This window comes from Mandrillus leucophaeus, unplaced genomic scaffold, assembly GCF_000951045.1.
Source record: "Mandrillus leucophaeus isolate KB7577 unplaced genomic scaffold, Mleu.le_1.0 Scaffold43, whole genome shotgun sequence".
Taxonomy (NCBI): domain Eukaryota; kingdom Metazoa; phylum Chordata; class Mammalia; order Primates; family Cercopithecidae; genus Mandrillus; species Mandrillus leucophaeus.
This window is the reverse complement of record NW_012104587.1, coordinates 2,266,416-2,285,503: the sequence shown is the minus strand read 5'-3', so window position 1 is coordinate 2,285,503 and position 19,088 is coordinate 2,266,416. Positions and strand designations below refer to the sequence as shown.

The window sequence follows — 19,088 nt, the reverse complement described above, 5'->3', positions numbered from 1 at the left end:
ACTGCAACCTCCACCTCCCAGGTTCAAGCGATTCTCATGACTCAGCCTCCTGAGTAGCTGGGACTACAGGCATGCGCCACCAAACCCAGTCAATTTTTGTATTTTTAGTAGAGATGGGCTTTGACTATGTTGGTCAGGATGGTCTTGATCTCTTGACCTCGTGATCTACCTGCCTCAGCCTCCCAAAGTGCTGAAATTACAGGCATGAGCCACCGCGCCTGGCCAATCTGGTGGTTTTATAAGAATCCGGCATTTCCCCTGCTTGCACTCACTCCATCCTGCTGCCCTGTGAAGAAGGTGCCTGCTTCTCTTTTGCCTTCTGCCATGATTGTAAGTTTCCTGAGGCCTCCCCCAGCAATGCAGAACTGTGGGTCGATTAAACCTCTTTCCTTTATAAATTACCCAGTCTTGGGTATTCCTTCATAGCAGTGTGAGAATGGACTATATACAACCCCCAGTGATTGTTGACAGGAGTCAGGATAAGTAAACTGTAGCACATTCCCATTAGCCACGTGGGAATACCATGCAAATGAATGAATAGCTATGGCCAATCAACATGAGTATGAAACTTAATACTGAACAAAAAAATTGTTTTGGAATGCTTGATGTTTGATTCTACTTTTACAAACTTTAAAAAATATAAACTAAATGTATATTGTTAAGGATTACATTTATATATTATTAAGGGATGTGTTTTTTAAAAAATTTAAAAATCAATAGGACAGTAGAGACAAAATTCAGTAGAGTGGCTACAACTGCATCAGGAGGAAGAGGAACACAGGGTTAACTTTTTTGGTAACAGCTTCATTGAGATATAATTTACATACTGTTGACGGTGACTGTGAGACCTCTGTTCTTGTCTTCTTGGTTAAAATAATTTTAACAAGAGACACAGGCGTAGAGGAACAACAGAAAGCAATTTATTGCAAAAGAGAAAGAACACTCTGAAAGCTAAGTGTAAAAAGAAACAGCTGAAAGTAATTTAGTGCAAAGGGAAAACTCTGAAAGGTACACTCTGAAAGGTACACTCTGAGAGATAAGTCAGAGTGGGCTGATGGAGAGTGAGTCAGCAAAGACTGGCTCTGAGGGGACTCCCTTTGTGAGAATCTTACATGATTATTCACAGGGGGTGGGAAGAGGTGTGTTCCTAGTAAGCATGTTCTGGGTGGTCCTCTGGGTGCACGTGAGCAGTTGTTGTACATGCTTGTTCCTGCACCGCATGTCTCATTACCATCTTAAATCTCTACCCAGGGGTGTGTTTTTTCCTATTATAATGAGCAAAGGGTCATTCTGAGGACAAGCAAAGTTCAAATGCACATGCTCTCTACAGGGGAAAGTCCCCACTGGAGGTAGTTCTGCTTGGATGAGCTTGATTACAACGTGAGTGCTGAGGTTTGTCGTGTTGTTGGTGCGGTTGCTGTGTCCCAGTGAACGCGGTTACAGGGCTCATTGTGCTGTTGACAGGGTGGTTGCCATGTCCCAAGTACGTGGTCATCTCCTTGATTATCTGTCCTGCCTCAATACCATATAGTTTACTTACTAAATTGTATAATTCAATACCCTTTAGCATATTCACAGAGTCACGAAACTAATACCACAATCAACTTTAAAACCTTCTCATCACCTAAAAGGAAACACTGAACCTGAGTCTCCTGGCCCTTCCATCCCTAAATAATCATTACAATCATGAATTTACTTTATGTCTCTGTGTGTTTTCCCATTCCTGACAGTTCATAGAAATGGAATCATATCCTATATGGCTTTTGTGACCAGCTTCCTTCACTTATCATGTTTCCAAGCTTCCTCCACATTTTAGCACGTATCAGTACTTCCTTTTTATGGCTGAATCATATTACATCATACGACTATACCACATTACGTTATCCATTCGTCAGTTGATGGACATTTGGGTGTGTCACCTTTTGGCAATTATGAATAATGCTGAGTATTAGCCAGGGTTATTAGTCAGGATTCTTCAGAGAACCAGAACTAATAGGAGGTTATCTGTCCATCAAGATTTCTTACAAAAAATTAGCTCATGCAGCAGTCACAGAGGCTGAGAAGTCCCACCATTTGCTGTTTGCAGGCTAGGGACCCCGGAGACTCAGGAAAGCCAGTGGTATCATTCCGTCTGCATCAAAAGACCTGGGAACCCGGGGAGCCGATAGTGCAAACCCCAGTCTGAGGGCAGGAGAAGATGAGGTGAGCCATCTCAACACAAGCAGTGAGGCAGACAAAAACGGGACGAATTCCTTATTCCTCTGCCTTTGTTCTATTCAAGCCCTCAACAGATCGATGCTCCCCACCCACGTAAGGGAGGGTCATCTGCTTTACCCATTCCACCAATTCAAATGCTGGTCTCATCTGGAAGCACCTCACAGACATGCCCAGAAATCACGCAGCATCTGGGCACCCCATGGCCCTGTCAGATTGACACATCAAATTACCCACCACTGTTATGAACTGTGTGGACATCTGTGGACAGGTTTTTGTGGACAGGGCTTATTTAAGAAACTGGTTATTTCCTATTTCTTCAACTAGGTTTACTGATACCTGAGTGTTTTGTTATTATTTCTAGTGTTTTACACTTATGTTGCAAGTATTCTTCTATACGGATATAAGATTCAATAAAACCCTTTATTTATTTATTTATTTATTTATTCTGAGACATAGTCTCGCTCTGTCACCCAGGCTGGAGGGCAGTGGCATGATCTCGGGTCCCTGCAACCTCCACCTTCCAGGTTCAAGCGATTCTCGTGCCTCAGCCTCCCAAGCAGCTGGGACTACAGGCACACGCCACCAGGCCCGGCTAATTTTTGTATTTTTAGTAGAGACGGGGTTTCACCATGTTGGCCAGGCTGGTCTCCAACTTCTGATCTCAAGTGATTCACCCACCTTGGCCTCCCAAAGTGCTGGGATTACAGGCATCAGCCACTGTGCCCGGCCAAAACCCATTATAATTATATGTAGCCCAAGATATTCCTGGCATATACACAGAAAGAGAACATTGCCTCTAGAAAGGGGAGCTGGGTTGCTGGAGGCTGGAGGTGGGGAGAATGGAGGCTTATCTTTCCTTTTATAGCCTTTTATACAATTAAACAAATACAGACAGTGTATATGTGAACAAAAATGTAAGTATTCCAAGCTTCTGTAGGCCTAGAGCTCACCATCTGGCCAGGTGTGACCTGCCCTACCCCGTTCTCTGTCGGTAGAACTTTGACACCTTTCCTGCTCATCATAAACAGTAGGGAGACAGCGAATTCTCAGTCCACCGGCCCTTGATTTGCAGACTCTCCTTTCCTATGGCTCCTGGACATAATTTCCTGACACCGTCAACAGCTTGGATTCGGTGAAAAGCCACAAGCGCCAGCATGAGTACAGTGATGTTGCTTCCCAATTCCACCTGCACGGTCTGGTTGGTCATTGTGCCAACCCTCCTGAGATCCCTTCAGCGGACCGCATGTGGAAGTCCTCCTGCCCAGGGAAACAGGGGTGTGATGTGGTTGCAAGGGGAGGGCAGGCATAGGATGAACTGAGATTGCCGGACTGGAGGTCCGCCCCTAAAAAGATGATGAGCAAGCCCCAGTGGGACCGGCCCACAGGGCTCTGGACAATGGGGCAGGAGATAGTTAGCCAAGCCAACCCCACTGTCTCCCTCTAGAAGGAATACTTTGAAGATTGTCCCACTGCAACCCAGGGGAGAATGGAGTGGAGGTGCTGAGAGAGGCCGTCTCCACGGGAGCAAGACCGCGTGGGCTGAGGGAGTAGCTGGTCATGCAGAGCTGCTGTGGCTCTCAAAGAATTTTCCAGTTCTGGCTCCAGTCCATCTGCATCCCCACAGTAAAGCTCTTTGTTTGTTTGTTTATAGCCTGAAGAAAGTAATTTAATGGTCCTTGCCCCCATGCCCCACAGTGAGGATGCTCAGCTCCCCCCAGCCCCACCCACCCCTTCCTGTCCAGTTTGCTCAGGACCGGACAACTATATGCAGATGTCAGAAGAGATACTTATTTGGAGCTTGGGTAGCATAAGCATGCAGGTGCCTCAAAGAAGCAACCTCTACACACCCAGTAATGGGTTTTGCTTCCATTTGGTGCGGAATGAGTGTTTCTGAACTGTGGGTGAGAGGCAGAAAGGGGAGTGGTTTTCAAACTGCGGTCCTAGCAGCCTCACTCTGTTTCCAGGGTAGAGGAATGTGCCTCCAATGACATGGTTTGTCTAGGGCCATGGGGTTTGAGGTTGGTGGAAATGTCCGCCTCTCCTAGCAACCATCATTCCCAATTTGGAGGCATGAGTCTCAGTCTCTCTGGGGCTCCTCTCTCCTTTTTGAAAATTTCCCCCATGGTCTCTGTCTCTACATCCTGCCTTGCCCCCACAACCACTGGATCTTGCTTGTTCCACCTGAAACCTGGTGATTGTCAGCTGTGCCCCTGACCACACTGCCACTAAGTCCTTCTCAATCTAGATCCTGAGCTCTGATTCCTCTTCTCTCTGACTGATTTTCATGCTCCCTTGCCTACTTGATATGTGCTCTGCCCCTGTTTGAAGACGGAAAATTTCACATGAACCTTGATCTATGTTCTAAAATAGTTGTATATGGGCTGGGTCACGGGGAAAACGAAACTCAGAGCTAATTTAAGGCTGGACACAGAGTCAGCAACACACAAGACATCATCTTGAAGGAAGGATGGCTTTGGTAAGTCCCCAGAAAGGGTTTTAAAGCTTTGATCTGAGGAACAACCACCCTGTTAGTGGTGACTATGTGTGTTCTCCTTGTTGGTCTACAGCTCTGGCATGGAGGGCACATGGGCACACGCTGAGGTCTGGGGGTCTGGCTCTCTCAGGCACCGTGGGAAGGAACCATGGCACTGGGTTATGAGCCCAGAGGGTCCCCAGCCTCAGCTGCTGCATGGGGTCTGGTTCTACTGAGGCCAAAGTTTGGGTTTATGCTTTTCTAAGCCCCCCTCTGGCCACACTCCCAGTGGCTCTGCTAAGCCTCCTGAAGGCAGGAATGGTGGGTTCAGGGAGAGCAGCCCTTGGTTCACCACACAGGCCACCTCCTCCGTCACACCATCCTCAGTGGGTGGGATAAGCTGGGGAGGGAGGGTCCAGGGAAAGGGCTCCATCTGTGTGGGTGGTGATGGGGGCTGTCAGAAAGGGCTCTGTCTCCCTTGCCTCCAGGCAGGGCCAGTTCCTCTACGTTCCCTCCTTCCCTCCAATCCCTTCTCAGGTTCCTTCTTCCTTCAGGACCAATAGCAGCCACATTTTCTGAGTGCTCAGGGTCCAGATACCATGCTAAACACTTATTTAATCCACACCAGGTAGTTAATAAGCAATCCTATGAAGTAGGCATAATACTGCCAACTTCACAGATGTGGGGGAATGATATTCTGGTAAGTATTAGAGAGGGGGCTGCCCAAAAGGCAGAGAGGGAATTTGAACTTATGAGGGTCTGACTCTAAAGCTTCAACTTAAAAAAGAAAGAATGTATTTAATTTCAGGAGGAATATGTGAACACATTCACCTTATTTGAAAAACCAAAACTCTAGCCTGGGCAGCATAGTGAGATCTCATCTCTACAGAAAATATTAAAATTAGCCAGGGATAATGGTACATGCTTATAGTCCTAGCTACTTGGGAGGCTGAGGTGGGAGGATCGCTTGAGCTGGGAAGGTTGGGGCTTCCTGCAGTGAGCTGTGATAGTATCGCTGCATTCTAGCCTGGGTGACAAAGTGAGATCACGTGTCAGAAAAAGCCAAAAGCCAAAACCAAAAATGATTAGTATAAAAGCTATTGTCCCCTTTGACCATCTTTCCCATCTGTACAGCCTTTCCCCTCGGTACAGCCTGGTGTGTATTCTTTCAAATATTTTTCCATGTTTTTGCATACATATATGGCTACCTTACAAATATTGGTTTGTAGCTTTGGGGTTTGTTGTAGTTTTGAATTGCATTCCCTGAGGACATTTCAGTTAGGAAATGCTTGAATCTTTTCCTTTATTTACCAGCTATTGGAATAATATGGTGATTCTTTTCTGTCCTCCAAAGATGCCTACTGTTTTTAAAAAATATCCTTATGAACACATGGGTTTTAACGTATTTGATGTGTTTCAGTCTGTGTACAGTTATTATTATTATTATTTTTTGATGCTCAAATTGTCCCTTATTTGGTCAAGTTGACTCTTGACCCCTCTAGTCAAAGGCTTTACTTTTGTTTTTTAATTTCAAGATTTTTGGGGGGAATATGTGGTATTTGGTTACAGAAATGAGTACTTTAGTGGTGATTTCTGAGATTTTGGTGTACCCATTATCTGACCAGTGTACTCTGTATCCAATGTGTAGTCTTTGTTTGTTTGTTTGTTTGTTTTGAGATGGAGTCTCACTCTGTCGCCCAGGCTGGAGTGCAGTGGCACGATCTCTGGGTTCAAGCAATTCTCGTGCCTCAGCCTCCCAAGTAGGTGGGACTACAGATGCCTGCCACTATACCCAGCTAATTTTAGTATTTTTAGTAGAGATAGGGTTTCACCATGTTGGCCAGACTGGTCTCGAACTTCTGACCTCAGGCAATCCGCCCACTTTGGCCTCTCAAAGTGCTGGGATTACAGGCGTGAGCTACCACACCCAGCCCCAGTGTGTAGTCTTTTATTCCTCACCCACTCCCACCCTTTTCCCTGAGTCCCCAAAGTCTCTTGTATAATTATTATGCCTTTGCATCCTCATAGCTTAGCTCCCACTCATGAGTGAGAGCATACGATGTTTGGTTTTCCACTCCGGAGTTCCAATTCCATCCAAGTTGCTTCAAATGAAAGGCTTTACTTTTAACTATAGCTCCCCACCAGATTCTGAGTTGACTGGCACTCTCGCCGCCCTCAGCAGCAGTTCAATTCCTTTGTGGCCTGGCTCAACTGAGTTAGGGGGAGGAGGGGTGCTGGCTGGCACCATAGCATACCGGAAACAGAACTCTCGTGGCAAGGGCTGTCTGCCATCTGCCATTCTGGGTGTGGCCAGGGCAACATTCCTCCCACCCATGCACCCTCCAGAGGGGCACTGCCCTACCACCAACTCCAACCACACCCTGCCATCCCTTGCTTTAATTTTAGCCTGAGCTCAGACTTCAGCTGCCCTGGGCTTGCCTAGGACATTCTGGGATGGTTAAAGGCATTAATGTTGGAAACTTTCAGCCCTACCCTTCATTCCTGCTCTTCTACTTACTAGGCAAGTTAACTAACCTTCCTGAGACTCCATGTGCTCATTGTCAAGTGAGGGTAATGATAGTTTTCACCTAAAGGAGCGGTGTGTAATGTGGGTCAAGTGTCCGCCTGCCTCTGACATGTTGGGCGTCGCAAGTCAGAGCTCTAGAACTCGTAGGAATCACTTGGGTTCAGGCTTATGGCAGGTGGCCCTTAAAGAGGCATTTTAGGCTTCCTTGGGAATCATACAGTCACTTGCTGACAAAAACATACTCTGTGCATAAAATGCACTTACATTCAGCCTGGGCACATCACTCCATCACACTCCTGTGCTGCACATTAATGAAAATCTCCCTTAAAGATACTCTCTTCATCTCCTCCTTGTCCCCTGAAGAGCACCTTTTCAGTCCTGCAACCCCAGTAAATGAAGGTGCTTCCTACACATGTGAGCAGTGCTCCTTCTCTCCTGTTTCCCGCAGGTGATGAGCAGAGGGAATCTGCAGGCTGGGCTGGGGCTCCTTGCAGGTCAGGCCCTAGAATGTTTCCTGCAGATGACTTACCTCTGCCTGTTTCTGGTTTTTCTGTTGCAGGCTAGACGAAGACGAACACTGAGACCTGGAGACCTGATTGAGATTTCTCGCTTTGGCTATGAGCACTGGGCCATCTACGTGGGACGTGGCTATGTGGTCCATCTGGCTCCCCCCAGTAAGGATGGGTTCTCTTTTTAAGCACAAGGGTTGAGATCAAGAATGTGAAGAGATGCACAATTATGTGCTTGTCCTCACTTCAGGGTCTAGCAGAGTAGGCACTCAATACGTAATGCTGAATGAATTGTGCTTTTCCTGCTAGATGTAACAACTGCTATTCTTCTTTTGCAGTAAGTTGGTGGAGAGACTATTGACCTTTATTCCATTATAGAGTGGGGTTCAGTCTGACCAACTCATTGTGCTTGGTGAGCATCCCTCCATGGGATCTCCTATGCATTTGTTGTTCTGGAGGTACAAGCCAGGGTAAGAAGCAGTTACTTCCTTCACATAGCTTACAACTGAGCGCATCGTACAATGGAAGGAGCGCGTAGGCCTCCCAGCTCAACAGAACCAGTTTGGAATTGTGACTCCTCTGCTTACAGACTGTGTGCCTTGAGCATGCGGCTTCACATCACTAAGTTCAGCTGCACCTTCTATAGAGCAGGGATGAGAATCCCTATGTCCCACCTCATGGAGGGATGAAATGAAGGAAGGTACAGGAAAGCACTGGTGCAGGGCCTGGCCAGGGGCTAAAGCAACCTCCCTTTCCATCTGAAGCATTGTGGCATCAAAGAAAATTCCAAAATACTGGAAACTACTCAAGTGCAAGACATCAGGGGATTGGTCAAGTAAAATAGATATACCTGCGTATAATGGAATGCTATGCAGCCATTAAAATAGTTGTACAGCAGGTGTATATATACACTTTATACACATCTATATATACACACATAGATGTATATATATCTACATATACAGATGCTCTGAGTTTCACTTTCCCTGTGACCCAGCCCAACTTTCTATGTGTATATGTACACATACAGATTTAACTCTTTTTTTTTTTTGAGACGAAGTCTCGCTCTGTCACCAGGCTAGAGTGCAGTGGCGCAATCTCACCTCACTGCAACCTCTGCCTCCCGGGTTCAAGTGATTCTCCTGCGTCAGCCTCCCGAGTAGCTGTGACTACAGGTGCCTGCCACCATGCCTAGCTAATTTTTTGTATTTTTAGTAGAGACGGGGTGTCACCATTTTGGCTAGGATAGTCTCAATCTCTTGACTTCGTGATCCACCCACCTCAACCTCCCAAAGTGTTGGGATTACAGGCGTGAACCACCACGCCCGGCCCAGACTTAATTCTTATAGAGATTGTCATGATGAGTCAGTGACTGCTGACAAATATTTAAGACTCTTGAGAGAATACAGTGCATAACACGTATTATCAATATGACTAATAGGAAGATATGTATATGTACACATACAGACTTGGACTGGGTCACCAGGGAAGTGAAACTCAGAACATCTATATATGTAGATATATATGCAACTCTTTTCAAGAGTTGTAGAAATATTGATACTTATATATGTATATATGCACATCTATATATATAGATGTGTATATAAATGAAATCAAATCAAGCTAGAGAAGTTTAAATGGCTTGTTGCACATACAAAAGAACAGTTCTTGAATCCAGAGACTTTGAGCTAAAATGACAAGAAGCTTGGCTCACAGCAATTATAGCTCGGTTTACAAAGTTATGTAAATGAAGAAGTACATTGTTTTCTGTTGTAATTGACTAGAGACTTACATCCTTTTAAGGTAGCAGTGCTGCATAAACTTACTTATTTGTATCTGAGTGGTGAAACTGTGAGGTCACGTTGACAAGTGACTTTAAACAATTTGGATATGCCCTGGTTACTATGTCCAATTACAGGCTATAATAGGCTATAGGTCTACTTTTTCCTTCATGTTTTTGGGTGAGAAAAGCCTGATTGTTGCATTCACAGACAAACATGTAGAGGGCTTAGAATAGTTGGGTAGTCCGCCGGGCGCGGTGGCTCAAGCCTGTAATCCCAGCACTTTGGGAGGCCGAGGTGGGTGGATCACGAGGTCAGGAGATCGAGACTATCCTGGTTAACATGGTGAAACCCCGTCTCTACTAAAAATACAAAAAACTAGCCGGGCGTGGTGGCGGGCGCCTGTAGTCTCAGCTACTTGGGAGGCTGAGGCAGGAGAATGGCATGAACCCGGGAGGCGGAGCTTGCAGTGAGCCGAGATCACGCCACTGCACTCCAGCCTGGGAGCACAGCGAGACTCCGTCTCAAAAAAAAAAAAAAAAAAAAAAAGAATAGTTGGGTAGTCCTAGTGTGAAAGGATTCTGTAAAGCCTGTTTAAGTTCAGTAAAGGTTTTCTCATGTTTTATTTACCATGGAAGAAGTTCCTCAGTGCTATTTTTGGTTAGTTAATAGAGTGGAGATGGCTGGGCACAGTGGTTCACGCCTATAATCTCAGCACTTTGGGAGACCGGGGTGGGTGAATCACTTGAGGTCAGGAGTTCAGGACCAGCCTGGCCAACATGGCAAAACCCCATTGCTACTAAAAAAAAATTCAAAATTTAGGTGGGTGTGGTGGTACATGCCTGTAGTCCCAGCTACTTGGGAGGCTGAGTCATGAGAATCACTTGAATCTGGGAGGCAGAGGTTTCAGGAAGCCAAGATTGCACCATTGCACTCCAGTGTGGGTGACAGAACGAGACTCTTGTCTCAAACAAAACAAAACAAAACAAAACAAAACAAACCATCAGATCTCATGAGATTCACTTACTATCATTAGAACAGCATGAGGGAAACCGCCCCCATGATCCCATTACCTCTACCTGGTCCCGCCCTTGACATGTGGGGATTACAATTCAAGATGAGATTTTGGGTAGGGACACAGCCAAACTATATCAGGCATGTTCCCAGTGTGTCACTATTCTGAACAGTCTACTGTTAATACTCTCCACAAGCCTTCTGGCATACACACAAAAAAAAGAGTGGAGAGGCCAATAAAGAATAATTTGGGTTCCAGGACTTGCAATATCCTGCAAGCCTGAGGAATCCTCTGAGTTGTCTTTCAGTTACAGGTCAAAGAAAATTTGAATATTATTTATTCTTTCTGGGCACAGAAATATTCCTTTTTTAGATAAATTATGACCTAGATAATGAACCATGTCTTATGAAAGTTGAAGCTAATCTTGAGAGGTCTTATACCCCTTATAAGCTAGTTGTTATAAGAGATATGTTGAGTAAATTTCTGAGTCCTCTTTAGATGAGGAACACAGAAACAAATCTGCATTTCTGGGAAACATACTGCATTTCTGGGAAATTTCAGGGGTTTTAAATTTTTATGTAAAACTTGTGAAAAGTATAATGGAGCCTCAATAATACTATCCAAGTATACTGTTGACTTCTCCAAGTAAAATTTAAAAAATATTGACTTTCTCTGTCTATTGGGCTGCTAAAGAAAGCAGAGCATAAGTCCACAATGTTGACATGAGGATAGCTTAAGTTTTATTTATGGTTACAGCTAGCATTTTGGGGAAATCAGAAGAATTTTAAGTTTTTCGTTACATGGTAATGAGTGGTCTAGGACTATTCAAACTATGGCCTCCATTTTAGTTTCTCTTTAAGTGTGTGCATGTGTTTAGTTTTTAAAAAATCAGACTTATTTAAGAATAATTTACAAATAGTAAAATTTATCCTTTTTAGTATGCAATTCTATGAGTTTTGACAAATGCATATGACTATGTAACCATCACCATAATCTAGTTATAAAATAATTCCCTAATTTTCTCTGTTCAGCTGAACCCGTGGTTGGAGTGGCCCCAAAAGTGGTGTCAGGGGAGTTTCTTCAGGGGACTGACCCCAAAAATCCTGAGATGGGGCCAGTTTGGATTCCAAAGAAAGAAACACTAAATGCCAGGCTGATCAGTCCAAAGCATTTATTAGGCAAACTTATATGCAGAGGGCTGAAGGGTCCTCTAATTGGACAGCAAGACAGTAGATGTTCTTCCCAGGAATGTCCAGAACAAGGGGGTTGGGTTATGAGGTTCACATGAGGGTTTAAAGAATTTGGTTCAAAGCTGGGGCTAGTTTCTACGTGCTTAGCAACACATTTGCTCTTTCAGCGTTTCATGCAACAAGCTAAACAACTTTATCCATGCCAGGGAATGAATGTTAAAGGCTCCATCTTGGGTTCAAGCCTGCAGAGGGCAACATGCAGCTAGTCGGGTCACAGAGTGTCAAGGCATTCTGTGTTAGTCAGGACAAAGAAAGAAAGTGGGGGAAAACTGGGGAACACTACACCTCATCCCGTGAAAATTCTCCCATGCCCCTTTGTTGTCAACCCCCATATATATGCTCACACCTCCAGTTCCTGGCAAGCTATGATCTTTTCTCTGTCCCTGTGGTTTTGCTTTTTCCAGAATGTCATATAACTGAAACCATACAGAATGTAGCCTTTTGTGTCCAGTTACTTTAACCTAATGCATTTAAGATTGATGTATGTTGTAGCATGTGTTAGTACTTTGTTCCTTTTTATTGCTGAATAGTATTCCATTGTGTGGATATACCACCATTTATTTATTCATTCTCCAGCTGAATGACATTTGGGTGATTTTCAGTTTTTGACAATAATCATTAGAACCACTATAAATGTTCCCATGCATGTTTTTTTTTGTAAGTGTGAACACAGATTTTTATTTCTTCTGGATATATACCTAGGAGTGGGATTGTAGGGTCATATGGTAAGTGAATATTTAGTTTAATAAGAAACTGGCAAACTGTTGTCCAAAGTACCTCACCAGCAGTACAGGAAAGGGTGCTATCTATTGGGGAGAAGGAAGAACCGCATCCCAGAACTGAGAGACTGAGGGGCAGGAATAGGAGAGTGAGAGGAAGACGGGGAAGAGAGGGGCATGGGGGAGACTGACAGGTGGAAATAAGGGGTGAGATGTTGGAAGACTAGGGGCAGAGATAGGAAAACTATGGAGCAGAAAACAGAATCTTAGAAGCCAAGAAGGCAAGACATTGGGTTAGGGGATATAAAGGGGTAGAGATGGAGGAGACAGTGTATTTTTCTCATGAAAATGAATAAATTATTGGTGACATATTTTTATACCTGTATTAATCTTGTTTCCTCCAGCTCCCCTTCTTTTTAGGATCTGCAGTCCGTCCAGGCAAGACTGGGTCTGACTCGTCTGTTTCTCTCCTTGGCAGAGGGTCTTTCTGGCCCCCATTCCTGCTCCTGTAGCTGGAGTGAGCTGGGACCAAGACATTTGTTTAAATGTCATTTTGAAAAGAAAAGAAAAATCAGTAAAGGAAAGTGTGAATACACACCTAAGTTTAGAAGCTAGTCGTTAGATAAACTGGCTGTTCAGAAACTGACATTACAACAGGCTTTCTTTAAGCTGGGCTGCTTCTAGCAGGGTCCATTGTAGACCCCTGGGTCCATCGGGCCCTCCCTGAGGGTTCTGGGTGCTGTCACTTTGCCTCTGTTTCATTTCAGCTTCCCAGGAGGCTGGGGTCCCCTTTAGAGGCCAATTGGAGAATTTAAAGCTGGAGGGCATGGACATCCCCTGGCCTAGTTCCTCTAATTTGAAAATGATGACACCAGGGTCCCAAGATGAGAAGGGCTTTTTCTGAAGACACACAGTAAGAGAGCCAGGGCCAGAACCTGGGGGCCCTGGATTCCCGGGACAGGCTTCTGTCTTCTTCAGCTGTTTCCTTTCCTATTGTTTCAAAATGCCACCCTCACCTACTGGAGCTCCCACAGCACCGTCTCAGGGCATTGGAGTGACATTTTCTTTTCTCTGCCTTTTTGGAGACAAGATGTCACTCTGCTGCCCAGGCTGGAGCGTAGTGGCACAGTCACAGCTCACTGCAGCCTGTAATTTCTGCGCTAAAGCAATCCTCCAGCCTCGCCTCTGGAGTAGCTAGAATTACAGGTATGTGCTGCCATGACCAGCTCATTTTTTAATTTTTGTTTTTAGAGACAGGAGTTTTAGTACATGGTGCAGGCTGGTCTCCAACTCCTGGCCTCAAGTGTTCCTCCGGCCTTGGCCTTCCAAAGTACTGAGATTACAGACACCCGGCCTGGAGTGACTTTTTCTAAGCCACAAGCTAGTGAGAGGCAGTTGGGACTATGGCCTGGGGCTCTTCTGCCTCCTCTGTTTGCCCTGTACCACTCTGCCTTGACTGTTGACTCTTTCAGGTATATCTGAACTCACATGGTCCTTTAGAGCTCAGGTTATTTACTTTAGAAATGAGGAAACCAGAGCCTAGGGACCCATGGTGACTTCTTCCAAGTCACCCAGGCTTGGGTCTTCCCTGTTTTCAAGTTTGAGGCCAGGCAGAATGGACAGGTCCTTCCACAGCTCCTCCTTCTCGATGGTGCTCGGGGCACCGAGCTGGCTCGGAGCACTGCTGGCTCCACCGAAGTTGGAGCCAGCCCTGAGCCCCCCAGGCCCTGCCCAGGACTGAACTCACTGTTTGCACAGGTGAAATTGCTGGAGCTGGTGCGGCCAGTGTCCTGTCTGCCCTGACCAACAAAGCCATAGTGAAGAAGGAACTGCTGTCTGACGTGGCTGGGACAGACAACTACAGGGTCAATAACAAACACGATGACAAATACAGGCCACTGCCTTGCAACAAAATCGTCAAGCGGGCAGAGGAGTTGGTGGGGCAGGAGTTGCCTTATTCGCTGACCAGTGACAACTGCGAGCACTTCGTGAACCATCTGCGCTATGGGGTCTCCCGCAGTGACCAGGTGCATCTTCAGACTGTGTCCCCTTCCCAGGAGCCAGGCCACTCCCTCAGCTGCCAGAGGCTGGGTCCCTGCTGGGGCCAGGGCGGGATGGAAATAGACATGAGCAAGACAAAATAGCAGATATGAAACCCCTGCCCTTGAGGGTGTCACATTTGGGGTGAGGACAAGGGTGGGGGGATATGCAAGTTGGCAATGTAGACCAGTGCAGTGGGTTAGGGGGGTGGCCACAGAAGGGAGTCACAGCCTGAAACAGCCCTCCACAGCCCTAGAGGCAGGCTTTATGATTCCCACTTTACAGATGGGGAAACTGAGGCTCACCATGCTTAAGTAACTTGTCCAAATTCATTGAACTCCTAGTTATTGAGTCTCTAGTCCATGTCAGCCATGGTGAAGAGGGGGAGTTAAACCTACATGTGTTCTCTCCAAGGGCCCAGATCAAGGAAGGCTTTGTAGAAGAGGTAACAGCCGAGCCCAGCCTGATTTAATTATGTTGATTAATCTGAAAGAAAATGAGCTGGAGATTACCAGGGAATGGGAGCAATAAGGGCTATAGGCAGAGGGAACAGCGTGAGCCAGGAAGGGGAAAAGCCCAGGTCATATTGGGCAATTTTTTTCTGTAAAGGGCCAGATAGTAAATATCTTAGATTTTGTGGGCCAGGTGGTGTCTGTCTTATTACCCTGCTGCCGTAGCTTTGCAGCACAAAAGCAGCCACAGACAACATATAAACGAACAGGCAAGGCTGTCTTCCAATAAGTGTATTATTTATTTTTTACAAAAATAGTTCACAGGTTGGATTTGACCCATGGGCCATAGTTGGCCAACTTTTGGATACAGGGTCTCACAAACTTTTTTTGTTTTTAAATACAGGGTCTCACTCTGTCACCCAAGCTGCAGTACATCACGTGGAGTTCGATCATGGCTCACTGCAGCCTCGACCTCCCGGGCTCAAGCAATCCTCCCACCTCAGTCTCCTGAGTGGCTGGGACCACAGGAATGTGCCACCATGCCTGGCTAATTTTTGTATTTTTCTGTAGAGATGAGGTTTTGCCATGTCGTCCAGGCTGGTCTCGAACTCCTGGGCTCAAGCAATCTGCTTGACTCGGCCTCCCTTGGGATTACATGAGTGAGCCACCACACCCAGTCCAAGACAACTTAAAAAAGCACATATCCTTTCATACATTCTTAGATGACATCAAACACTTAAAAAAATCATAAATGTAAAACATTTGTAAAGGAAAGGATGGATTTTGGTATATTGCATATTACATATTTGTGTACGTATTTTCTTCACAATCTTGGAGTTGCACATTTAGCTCATTCAGTTAGGAAAAAATGTCTTCCGTGTAAACAGTCAAGCCAGGTGTTATTTTCAAACCAATCAGCCTAATCAGGCTTATTTTGACATTCAGAAAAAAACTGACAATTTTTCAATTCAAATGAATGTATTAATGCACAGTTCCATGACAACCATCTCACTTTAGAATTCTCATTCTAAAGCAGCAGACAGATGAGGCAGGAGCCTCGACGTGGTTGCACATTCCTTTCTGAAGCCCTCCCTGTTTAGGAGCAATGCATTCTTGAATCCTCCCTTACTGGTGTCTAGGAGTGTCAACACCTTAGCCTGTGCACCATAGATTCAGGGCGCAGAAGGATTTAGCTCTTAGGAGAAGGAGAGGTGATAAAAAAGGGAGACGGGCAAGGAAAATCCACAACTTCTGGAAACAAGTGCCCCAGGAGAGAGGCCAGGCTATTAACTGAGAGCGTGCCAGGCCATGCTGGGCACTGGGGCATGGTGGGACATGCTCTGGAACTCAGTGGGAACCCTGCTGACAGGGTCTCCCCTCGGTTGAGCTGAGGAGGGTGGACCTATCTTTGGATGGGAGGGGTGTCGGAAAGGGATTGGGGATGGGCTGCCTTATCATGCATCTAAAAGCTCTTCTATAGGCCGTGCGGAAGCCACGAAATCAATCTGGAAGACCCCAGTTTTAGGAAGTGGTTGGCCCTCTGCTGTGCTTCTGAGGGGTCAGAACTCAAGCCAACGGGGAAGACTCAGGGGAGGCAGTTTTCTCTGATTTAGTTTGTCCCTTGTCCTTGAGCCTCTCTTGTTGAACTTCATCTGCTGCTGGTCACTCATTAACTTGCCTTTCTTTCTTCCTCTCCCTCCTTCCTTCTCATCTGACTCTGCGTGTCTGGAAGGACCCTCCACTGTCTGTCTCTAGCTCTCGCTCTGTAAGAAAGTGGACTTGTGAGAACTGCAGGACTCTTGGCACACAACGCCATCCAGCCCCTGCTCTAATAGATGACCAAGCTCTAGCACTGCTTCTAGCAAAATAAGGCTGTGTCCGTAGGATGACCCCAGGCCCACAATAAATGCCTGCCTAAGAAAGCTGTCTGCTGCCAGGAGAATTTACCGTTTGTTCTAACCAACACCGGACAGAGACGCTGGCCCTTTCTTAGAGTGTTTATTAAAAAGGACTTGTAATTATGAATCCTTCCTCTGTCCCTTTGAAACATAGATACAGTCATCTCTTGGTATCCATGGGTGGGGGAGGGATTGATTCCAGGATCCCCTGAGGACACCAAAATCCATGCATGCTCAAGTCCCTTGTATAAAATGGTGTGATATTTGCATATAACCTGTGCACATCCTCTCATGTACTTATTTTATTTTAGAGACAGCATCTCACTCTGTCACCCAGGCTGGAGTGCAGAGGTGCTCCACTGAAATGTGACCTCAGCTCATTGCAGCCTCCACCTTCCTGGGCTCAGGGGATCCTCCCACCTCAGCCTCCTGAGTAGATGGGACTACAGGCACACGCCACCACACCCGACTAATTTTTGTATTTCTTTTTCGTAGCAATGGGGTTTCACCACATTGCCCAGACTGGTCTCAAACTCCTGGGCTCAAGTGATCCACCTGCCTTGGCCTCTCAAACTGCTTAGGATTACAGGCATGAGCCACTCATAATTACTCATAATACTCAGTGCTAAATGCTATGTAAATAGTTATACTGTATTTTTAAAATGTGTATTATTTTTTATTATTCTTTAAAAAAAAATTTTTCTAAATGTTTTCAATCCACAATTGATTGGATCCATGAATGTGGAATCCATGGATATGGAGGGTTGACTGTATATCTCTTACAACTCTGAAGCGTCTTTCTCAAGGACCTGAGAGCCAGTCCTTTGAAATATAATCATCAGGAAGGACAGAGCCTTTGCCCCATCTCTGTGGGAGGGTAGAATCCTAACTTTGATAATTGCCAGCTAGCAGACACAGCTGGCCTCATGGTGTATTCAGGGACTAACCCTTTGTAATATTTCATCTCCCTGACTCTACTGAGCCCTCGCTCACCCGTCTCCCTACTCCTCCATCTCCTTTTAAAATGTCAGTCACCTCTGCACAAACTAGAATGGAGCTCAGCTCTTTCCCTGCTGTCGGTAGAGACTGAATCAAATCTGTTTTTGCTGTTTTAAGTTATGTCTGGCTTTGTTTATCTTTGACACTTGGAAATAATTCTGAGTGTATTTGAATAAAATGGTTCTTTTTTCCCCTTTCTTTTCCCCAGTCACTCACATGTTTTAAATTCATTGATACTCCACAGAAATCTGCTGTTTGGTTGCTGGTTTAAATATTTGCTTCCCTGTCTGTGAGGGGCTTAAGTGCCTCTGTTGGGAAGTCAGGCAGATCTGAGCCTTGTCACTCACTTGTCAGCTGTGTGGCTTTGCGTGAGTTTTTTTTTTTTTTCTTTTCTTTTTTTTTTTTTTTGAGATGTAGTCTCACTCTGTCACCAAGGCTGGAGTGCAGTGGCGTGATCTTGGCTCACTGTAACCTCTGCCTCCTGGGTTCAAGCAATTCTCCTGCCTCAGCCTCCCAGGTAGCTGGGATTATAGGCACCATGCCTGGCTAATTTTTGTTTTTTTTTTAAAGAAGAGACGGGGGGGGGTCTCACCATGTTGACCAGGCTGGTCTCGAACTCTTGACCTCAGATGATCTGCCCACCTCAGCTTCCCAAAGTGCTGGGATTGCAGGCGTGAGCCACTGCGCCCGGCCTTTGCGTGAGTTCTTTACTCTGTCCATCCTCAGTCTCCTCTAGAAAGTGGGAATTAGAATCACTACCTCCTAGGGTTGTCAGGCAGATTAAAAAAATACTGGGCCTGGAGAGTTCCCAGCACTGTGCTGATATCTAGAAAGCAGCCATTCTCACAGTCTTCACCCCTACCCCCCACACCATGTTGTTTCCCCCAGTCGCTCCAGTGCTGGTCTCTCAGAGACAGTGGCGCAGGCAGGGGCGGACCCACAGGATCGCAGCAGGCTGTCTTGGCTAGCTCCCAAAAGCTGTGCCAAGCACACCGACCCTCAGGGGTCAGCCTCACATCTCTAGGGTTTTTTCAGCGTATCCTCTTCCTTCTGCAGAACCATTTCCTGTCAGCACATAAGTGAGGCAATCTTATTCATTAAAGCACACCCTCCGTGCTCCTCACAGTCCAGCATCCATTCAGCAGATGAATTATGAGTGTCCACTCTGTGCCCGTGATTGGATCCATGAATGTGGAATCCATGGATAT

The 19,088-nt window shown here is 45.8% G+C and overlaps 1 protein-coding gene across 2 annotated transcripts in view; it reads left to right on the top strand.

Moving 5' to 3' along the window:
• Positions 1–4,625: 4,625 nt before the first annotated feature.
• HRASLS2 (HRAS-like suppressor 2) overlaps positions 4,626–19,088 on the top strand; it is a 15,688-nt gene continuing 1,225 nt past the window's right edge. The window contains exons 1-3 of one of the 2 annotated variants that reach the window (XM_011993441.1): positions 4,626–4,693; positions 7,777–7,891; positions 14,250–14,518. In XM_011993441.1, the coding sequence (XP_011848831.1) occupies positions 4,685–4,693; positions 7,777–7,891; positions 14,250–14,518 (393 nt within the window). In that variant the 5' untranslated portion in view covers positions 4,626–4,684. Of the gene's footprint in view, positions 4,694–7,727; positions 7,892–14,249; positions 14,519–19,088 lie in introns of those variants that run through there. The other variant, XM_011993440.1, reaches the window with a different exon arrangement.